At 48.8% G+C, this 10,000-nt stretch overlaps 1 protein-coding gene across 1 annotated transcript in view; it reads left to right on the top strand.

The window, feature by feature from the left end:
- The first annotated feature begins 3,989 nt into the window (after positions 1-3,989).
- dgkh (diacylglycerol kinase, eta) overlaps positions 3,990-10,000 on the top strand; it is a 47,763-nt gene continuing 41,752 nt past the window's right edge. Inside the window, exon 1 of the mRNA XM_070837625.1 lies at positions 3,990-4,271. Coding sequence (XP_070693726.1) covers positions 3,990-4,271 — 282 coding nt within the window. The remainder of the gene's footprint in view (positions 4,272-10,000) is intronic.

Here is a 10,000-nt window from a genome sequence, read left to right as displayed (position 1 = left end):
CAGGGACAGAGACAGTGGACAGTGGACAGGGACAGTGGACAGGGACAGAGACAGGGACAGTGGACAGTGGACAGGGACAGGGACAGGGACAGAGACAGTGGACAGTGGACAGGGACAGTGGACAGGGACAGAGACAGGGACAGTGGACAGTGGACAGGGACAGGGACAGGGACAGTGGACAGTGGACAGGGACAGGGACAGGGACAGGGACAGTGGACAGGGACAGTGGACAGTGGACAGGGACAGGGACAGGGACAGGGACAGAGACAGGGACAGTGGACAGTGGACAGGGACAGGGACAGTGGACAGAGACAGGGACAGGGACAGTGGACAGGGACAGTGGACAGGGACAGAGACAGTGGACAGTGGACAGGGACAGTGGACAGGGACAGAGACAGGGACAGTGGACAGTGGACAGGGACAGTGGACAGGGACAGAGACAGGGACAGAGACTCTGTCCACAGTGGACAGTGGACAGGGACAGGGACAGGGACAGAGACAGTGGACAGTGGATAGGGACAGTGGACAGGGACAGTGGACAGTGGACAGGGACAGGGACAGTGGACAGTGGACAGGGACAGGGACAGTGGACAGTGGACAGTGGACAGGGACAGGGACATGGACAGAGACAGAGACAGGGACAGTGGACAGGGACAGTGGACAGTGGACAGGGACAGGGACAGGGACAGTGGACAGTGGATAGGGACAGTGGACAGGGACGGTGGACAGTGGACAGTGGACAGGGACAGGGACAGGGACAGAGACAGGGAGAGTGGACAGTGGACAGAGGACAGGGACAGTGGACAGTGGACAGTGGACAGGGACAGGGACAGAGGCAGGGACAGTGGACAGGGACAGTGGACAGTGGACAGAGGACAGGGACAGGGACAGGGACAGTGGGCAGAGGACAGGGACAGTGGCCAGTGGACAGAGGACAGGGACAGGGACAGGGACAGAGGACAGGGACAGAGGACAGGGACGGGGACAGTGGACAGTGGACAGAGGACAGGGACAGGGACAGAGACAGGGACAGTGGACAAGGACAGGGACAGGGGACAGTGGACAGTGGACAGAGGACAGGGACAGGGACAGGGACAGGGACAGGGACAGTGGACAGTGGACAGTGGACAGGGACAGGGGACAGGGACAGTGGACAGTGGACAGTGGACAGGGACAGGAACAGTGGACAGTGGACAGGGAGAGTGGACAGTGGACAGTGGACAGGGACAGGGGACAGGAACAGTGGACAGTGGACAGGGACAGTGGACAGTGGACAGTGGACAGGAACAGTGGACAGTGGACAGGGACAGTGGACAGTGGACAGTGGACAGGGACATGGACAGAGACAGGGACAGTGGACAGGGTCAGGGACAGTGGACAGTGGACAGGGACAGTGGACAAGGACAGGGACAGTGGACAGAGGACAGGGACAGGGGACAGTGGACAGTGGACAGTGGACAGAGGACAGGGACAGGGACAGGGACAGTGGACAGTGGACAGGGACAGTGGACAGTGGACAGGGACAGGGACAGTGGACAGGGACAGAGACAGGGACAGTGGACAGGGACAGTGGACAGGGACAGAGACAGGGACAGTGGACAGTGGACAGGGACAGGGACAGTGGACAGGGACAGGGACAGTGGACAGGGACAGAGACAGTGGACAGTGGACAGGGACAGTGGACAGGGACAGAGACAGGGACAGTGGACAGTGGACAGGGACAGGGACAGGGACAGAGACAGTGGACAGTGGACAGGGACAGTGGACAGGGACAGAGACAGGGACAGTGGACAGTGGACAGGGACAGGGACAGGGACAGTGGACAGTGGACAGGGACAGGGACAGGGACAGGGACAGTGGACAGGGACAGTGGACAGTGGACAGGGACAGGGACAGGGACAGGGACAGAGACAGGGACAGTGGACAGTGGACAGGGACAGGGACAGTGGACAGAGACAGGGACAGGGACAGTGGACAGGGACAGTGGACAGGGACAGAGACAGTGGACAGTGGACAGGGACAGTGGACAGGGACAGAGACAGGGACAGTGGACAGTGGACAGGGACAGTGGACAGGGACAGAGACAGGGACAGAGACTCTGTCCACAGTGGACAGTGGACAGGGACAGGGACAGGGACAGAGACAGTGGACAGGGACAGAGACAGTGGACAGAGACAGAGACAGAGACAGTGGACAGAGACAGAGACAGAGACAGAGACAGAGACATAGACAGAGACAGAGACAGAGACAGTGGACAGAGACAGAGACAGAGACAGAGACAGAGACAGGGACATAGACAGAGACATAGACAGAGACAGTGGACAGTGGACAGGGACAGGGACAGGGACAGGGACAGGGACAGTGGACAGGGACAGGGACAGGGACAGTGGACAGAGACAGAGACAGGGACAGGGGGTGAAGGAATGAGAAATGAGGAAAAATCACTGATCTCATAAACTGGATGACATGACGTCATTAATCAGACCGACCCCGGTGTCCCTGCACAGTCCAGCCTGCACGCCCCCCCCCCCCCCCCCCCCCCCCCAAGAGCTCCAGGTGCGTGCACGTGTGACTCCCGGCCACGGCCGTGACGAACCGCTGAGTCCTGCGCGCGCTTCAGCGGGTTTGACATTTATCACGTGGATGCTGCCAGGCTCGGCCCTCCGCGGAGCCCAGCGGGGGGGGAGAGAGAGAGAGAGCAGGCAGGAGGCGGGGAGCGGCGGTGGAGGCAGCGGAGGGAGGACGAGGCCAATTAAACCCCGCGTATTCAGCGCGCATATGAGCGGCGTAAAGGCGGACGGGCAGGTCGCGAATCCCTCCACTTTCCCCTGATTCGGTTCTTTTGGTCCCCGGAGCGGACACAGAGGTGCGGGACAATGGAGGATGTCTACCATTACACCCGCAGCCCTGCCTGGGAGGAACTGGTTAGTACAAACCCAACACCGGAGACCTTTTCTGCTCAGTTTCCCAACAATCAGACGTCTTACTGTAATGCGCTCATGCGTGTGACCAGGAGCGGGCACCGAGCCGGTGGCTCCTTCCTGCGCCGTGATTTGTACAGTAGACCCGGTTGAATCTCGTAGTTGGACGTCCTCGTTTATGTGTAAGTGTCGGTTGAGGTGAACCAAACAGAAAGAGTGGCCCTGATAAATGACTTTTAGTAGGTGAGTGCTCGGGATGTATGGACAGCACTTTTTCTCAGATGGCAGAGTTTCGGTCGGGGGATCCAAACCGGGGGGAGGTTTCTGTGTTTCAGACACGTTACCCTCCCATTTCCTTGTGGAATAAATCCCATCGTTTGCTCGCTGCGTGGAAATGAATTTAAAAAAAAAAAAAAAGCTCGTCCAGTTAGGCAAAGAACAACTTGTTAGGATCTTATGAAAACTGGATTTTATATTTTTGATGAAATCTATCCAGCGACTTGGCTGCAGTCTATCAGTATAGTACAGTATAGTACAGTATAGTACAGTCTATCCATGTCTTCTATATGTAACACAGTAAGTAGGAAATAGACTGGAGTAATAGAGTAATGTGTCCTTTTTGTTTAATGTCTGATTTATTTATTTTTAATTATTTCGGGGTTATTTATTTGAACCGTGGATGCAGGATACAGACAGTTTTGAGCCGAGAAGTTAAATTATTAAGTTATTTATTTTGGTGTCAGGGCAGTCCTCTGCGCTGTGTGTGTGTGTGTGTGTGTGTGTGTGTGTGTGTGTGTGTGTGTGTGTGTGTGTGTGTGTGACACAGCCGCTAGGGTCTGCCATGCCGCGGACATGTCCTCCGCCGCTCGGAGTGGATGAGGCGGTCTCTAGCCTCAGTGTGGACTGGCCGTGCCGGAGCCACGACCAGCCACGCAGGGACTGGGGTGGGGGTGTATGCGCTGTGGAGCCCATCCCCGCTGTGCCGCGACATGCTACATCCCCTATGCGTCTCCCAGCCCACACACACCCCACCAAACACGGCCGTCTGTATCGTAGAGGCAGTGAGAGATGACAGCGAGGAGAGACGCTTCCCAGCCGCTCAGCAGCTCTCGCCTCCCGGACAGAAAGGGAGCGGCGGACCGGGCGAAGGCTAACCGCGATTGGTTTTATCCCTCCCCCCGACAGGAGCCGGAGAAAGGGCCGCCGTCCGCGGCGGGGATCCATGCCCATGTGGTGGGGGCTGTCGCCGGCTCCGGTGCTGCTGACGAGTCCTCCGACAGCGAAGCAGAGCAGGAAGGCCCCCAGAAACTCATCCGGAAAGTGTCCACCTCAGGACAGATCAGGACCAAGGTGAGACCCCCCCCCCTCTTTGTCTGTCTCTGACTCGCTGTGCCTGGATGTGTGAGTGTGGAGGCCGTAGCTACTGTCGCGGGGCTCGGAGGCTTCAGTCTGCGGTCCGTCAGGCTGATGAACAGCCCGCCAGCCCCCGGAGCACAGACCCGTTCTTCACCGGAGTGAAACAGTCAAAGAGAACATGTACAGTTTCACCTAAACTTACAAACCTGTTGGGCTGTGATCTCCGTGAGCCTCAGTGAAAACACAAGTCATTTCATGAATGGTGTTTTTAGGTGGACCTGCTAACCCCCCATGACTGACTGGTTAAACAGTCAGTCAGTTTTTCATTCTGTCACTCAGCATTGTCTCATTTTAACGGAGCCTGAACAATGAGCCAACAATCTGTTTTGATTTCAGACTACAGTGAGTTTACAGTATATTACTTCAAACACAAGTAACTTAATGCAATATCAGGTTGACACATATGACAGGATGTAAGTTATATATATATATATATATATATATATATATATATATATATATATATATATATATATATATATATATATATACACTGTTGCCCATAAAGTTGGAATCAAATGTTTTTCACCTCTTCTCATGAAATGATTGTGATAAATTATGTATAAAAGTGTTTATCTTCTCAACTTTATTGATCAAACTCTTCCAAACATATCACAGTGAAACTTAAACCACAGTTAACCTTTGCAAACTGTGTATTCAGGCTTTAACAAAATTGGGGGTATTGAACAATTATTCCAACTTTATGGGCAACAGTGTATATGTATATATATATGTACACATATATATATACACACATATATGTATATGTATATATATATAGTTATATATCTTTATCTATATATATATATATATATATATATATATGTATACACACACACACACACACACGGGGGATTTGAATGTGCTGAAATCATAAATAGTGGTTCACAAATAAAACAGGCAGTTAACAGTCGTTTGACATGCAGGACAAAGTTAAGAGGATGCTGCACTAATTCTTACCTCTGACACCTAAGCTGTCTTGGCCCACTTATCTTTTCACACTGTAAATGAGTGCTGTCCTCCCACACCAATGGATCCACTTAATTATTGACTGCTCCACTCCACCCCACCTACATTATTCAGCATGGGGGTATATTTAGACACTTGGGGCACAGAAGTGTCTGGCCATACCTTTCACATGCAAATCACCCCACCAGTGAGTCTAGTGCTGCTTATGATTAGGATATGTTGCGTGGATGAAAAGGGACTTTGTCAATATCTACAAACTGTTAAAAAAAAGTTATTGGAGATTCAATTCAATTGGTCATTTTGTCTGACCAACATTACAAAACCTCACTGGTGTTCAGTTTAGTGAGGTGTAACAGAAAAGCAAGCAAATCCTTTTATTTGAGAAGCTAAAGCCAGCAAGTGTTTGATGCTTGACAAACAATTGCTAATGGATCACCAAAGCTGTGATAGATTGACCGTCAGTTCACGGCTGCAGCATTATTATGTTCCAGTCTGAAGGCTGATCTCATATTCAGTAGAAGTGTAAACACAGATTCAGCTGATGACTGGCCCTCATCGGCTGTTGTTTACTGACGTTTCCTGAAGAAAAGGTACTTGTGTGCTGCAAGTACATTTTTTTTCCACTCACACCAGCGATTCTTTACTCACCTGTCGCCTCAGAAGTAGCAGCAGCAGGTTTAAAAGTGGATGGAAGTCATCCTCTGAGTTGTGATGGACACTGTGACTGCAGTAATGTACGTACACTGAAGGGATGCTAATTGCATCGGCTGGCAGAGAGCCCAGATAGACCTAATCTGTTCTGCTCAACTGTATGCGCCAGGTGACATGTCACACTGAAATGAGATCATACTGCTATCATCACAAAGGTATAAAGTGCTTCTGCTGTAATTGTTCAGCATGTTGACTTTGTGCTCACAAAGGTCTCAGAGTTGTTGTCGCGTGGGTCAGTGGGTTTTTTTTCTGTCAGAGTGTGTATGTGTGTGTATGCGTGTGCTGAGAGTTACTAATGGATCATGCAGGCACTGACTCAATGAGTGTTGTTCCACTGGGTTGTTTGCTCAGCTCTGGACTGTATGTGTGTGTGTGTGTGTGTGTGCGCACATGCATGTGTACGCTCGCCCATCAAATCGCATATGTCCATCCCTCTCCATCCACTATCTCCCTGGTTCTTTGGTTGCCACAGACAACCACTTCTTTAGCCCCTCATTGGCGGACTCCATGGCGATGCAGCCTGTAAAACAGCTGATTTGGTTGAGGGGGGCCGTATGCCACAGTAGGTCTCCTACCTGTGCTTCTATTTGGTTTCTATTTCATGATAAACATGTCAGTGTTTGAGAAGAAAAAGCCAGCTAGTTTGCAGAAATATCAACCTTAACGACAGCATGGAAACTGTAAAAAGCCTTTTTCCATAGAGGAAATGAATTAAAACCTGCCTTCTGTGTGGAGAATCATCATGAAACTGGACAGAATTAAGCATGCTATTTTATGAATATCAGGATCATTATTAGATTTTTTTAAAAATATCTTTATATCTTTATATATATCTATATAAAAAAGGAAGATTTGGACACTTTGTTAACATGGACAGTGTTTGCAGTCTGAACTCCTGACAGAAGTGGGCTGTAACCGTGGCGCCGTTTGTTGTCTCTGTCTTTTTCTCTGCAGCTGAAATCATTATTTCCATTTGTAGCTAACTTTTCAGTTTATCTGCCTCATGTCAACCATTGTTGATAGTCACTTATAAACCCATCATGGCAAATCAATATATTGGCGGCTGTGAATAGTTGTTGCTGTTGAAGCAGAGATGAGATATTGGGTATCATTTATCCCCGCCTGATGTTCTGAGACCTCTCAGAAAGTAATGTGATTTGACCGCACAGAGAGGGAATTTGATCCTCTGTCGTATGGGCGTCAGACACTCATCTGTCATTTCTCTCTTCCTCTCTCATGGCTTGAATGCAGTTCTTATATTGTTCTAAACGTTGATTACAGTAAGCACAAAAGTATGTGGTAGAATCAGACTACATGTTGCTCAAATATGTAAGGTTGAATATTGAAGGTTTTCATAGCCTCTTCTCTCCTGTCACATCCACTCTCAGCCCCCTCCCCTGTCTTTTCAGGGTGCCGGTGAAGAAAGCTCATAAACTTGTGACTAATACTATGGCTGTGTGATTGAAAGCAGAGCTAATGGCACGCCAGAGTTTGCTGCTGCCGCCGTACGGGGGACTAGATAGCCATGCAAGTCTGACATAAACAATCAAGATCAGCTAGATGCTGAGTTATGAGTGGCTGGGATGAGGCATCATAGAGTATTCATCTTTGCTTCAGGTTTCCATGCTCTAGATTGGTGGATCTTTTTTCATGTACTAACCCTTTATTAAACCAGGAAGCCTATAGATATACATTGTCTGGTCAGAGTGTCAGCATAGGGTAGATGACACAATATCCACATGCCATTTCCATATGAATGACACTCAAATAGGGAAGCATAAGAAGGAGAAACGTGTCTCCAAAGCATTGTTCAAAGTGTGGTGCTTCTTGCCCACTCGGATGTCTTTTAGAAAGTGTAGGCAGACACTTGTTCCTCCTTTTTTCTTCTCTGAAAGACTGTACTGAGACTGTTCAGTTCAACATTTCAGTTTAAGTTTTGTGATGAGTATAGGTTGAGAAGAACACAATGCTGCAACGGTCTCACCTACTTCTTTCTGAGTCGGTCTGTATTTCTCACACTTGCAGAAATACTAACTGCAGGCCAACATAATTATGCACCACACTCCAATGTATCACTGAATGCATGTAAGGTTGAGTCCCTTTCTGTCTTTTTTACTTGAGGTAATTGTTTGTAAATTGCTGGCCTCCACAACATCACTTCCCATCACGCATGTTTAAATACCCGTGTACAGTATGTGGTCCAGTTGCACAACGGAGATCACAAACAGGGGACAGGGGGATTGCCCCTTCCCAACTACTGAACTGTAATTTTCCCATCACCGTGGTGACATTTTAGCATGTGGTGGGAGTTGGAGGAGGAAGGTTACAGAGTTACAATTACACCCAACGGAGAGGATGACATGCCAAGACAGCTACAAGAGAGAGATGGAGGTGCGTGGAATCGAGGAAGAAGTGGAAAGACAAATTGAGAGATTCAGCACCGGTCTGTAAAAGGCTTGATTGTTCTGACTCCACAGACTCTCCAGTCTTACTCAGGAATGACAAATGAGTCGGTAAAGGAGGCATAACAGGGCCTAACTGCATGGAATGATTTTAGAAGATAGCAGGCCTCCCTCTGCAGCCAGTCAGCATCCACTAAAAGTAAAGACTAAGCAGTCTTCTTTACAGACTGACCAATTACAGTCACAGCAGTTAAGTCTTATCAGTCATGAGTTGAAATTGCCAGACATGGATAGGTTTTCCTCAGGCAAGCTGAGATATCTGTCATTTCAAGTGTGCAAGTGGGCATCTATGTACAGTACACATGCTATGAAAGGGTCTTGCAAGACCCTGTTCTGTATTAAGAAGAAGTTGCAATATTGGCCTGGCAGAAAGAGTCAAGAGACTGGGTCTTAGATTAGGCCTAACTGGGACATAAACTCCCTCAGCAGCAGCGTTAGAGGAGGCCTTATATTTGGGACACAGAGCAGTTGGTGGCCAAGGTTCTGGTACCTCTACCACAGGCATTAAATTGGGATATGTTTATTTGCTTTTTCGCCACCTTCCTCTCATATCTGCTCGTTTAATAGAAGACTACAGCTTACAGCCTGATCAGTTCAGCATAACGTCTGGAATCTGGGATAACAGCGAGGCTGGATCTGTCTAAAGGCAACAAATCCGTCTGCCAGCCTTTCTTGTTTAATCCATGCCGTTATTTGTTGGATTCTTTGCCGGTCATCTCACAGTGACCAGAAGACCCTACAAGTCATTGCCTCTGGCCGATAAGTGGGCACAAAACTAGACACTTTGTTTTTTGCATGGACTAAACATATGAACAAGTTGATTTAACCAATTAGTCTATCAACAGAAAATGAATGTGTCTTCTGTTTTGTATCATTGTAAAGTGATAATCTTTGTGTTCCTGACTGTTGGCCTAAATAAGACATTTAAAGAGTGTGGACAATAATGACTGACAATGGTCATTATTTTCTGAGTGATCAATCGATCAATCAAGAGGATAATCACTGGATTAATCAGTAGTGAAAATAATCATTAGTTGCAGCCCTATTTATGCTCCTCAGACACCTCAGTGAGTCCCAGAGGGGGCTGCTAATTGGTTTAGGACCCAGTACAATGGAGCTTTAAGGTAAGAAAGACGGGCTGTATTAGTAGTGTAAGGGACTTCATTGTTGCTGTGGTTGGCCTTGGCTCAGGTCTGTAGATGACCAGGTCCTGTAGCTATGGTTTAAGCCTTTTACTGACTATCTGGGTATCGTCAAAGGCAGGACGCAGCTCTGCTCTGCTCTCTTCATTTAGTCTTCCAGGGAACTCCTGTCCTGCTCTTATCCACAAACCACAGCTGCTGGACCTATTTGAACCGCCTTTGCCTTTGTTCATTGTATAAGCAATTGCGTGTGTGTGTGTGTGTGTGTGTCACACTGTCCGTGGCCAGGCACAGTATGGGTGTAAGGTACATGGTGCTCAGGTTACTCATTTCACTCTGGCACAGGACTCGCTCTCTGTCGCACAGTTTAACAGAAGAG

Source organism: Pempheris klunzingeri, chromosome 10 (assembly GCF_042242105.1).
Source record: "Pempheris klunzingeri isolate RE-2024b chromosome 10, fPemKlu1.hap1, whole genome shotgun sequence".
NCBI lineage: Eukaryota > Metazoa > Chordata > Actinopteri > Acropomatiformes > Pempheridae > Pempheris > Pempheris klunzingeri.
Note: the sequence above shows the minus strand (reverse complement) of the source record. Positions and strands in the feature narration are given on the sequence as shown.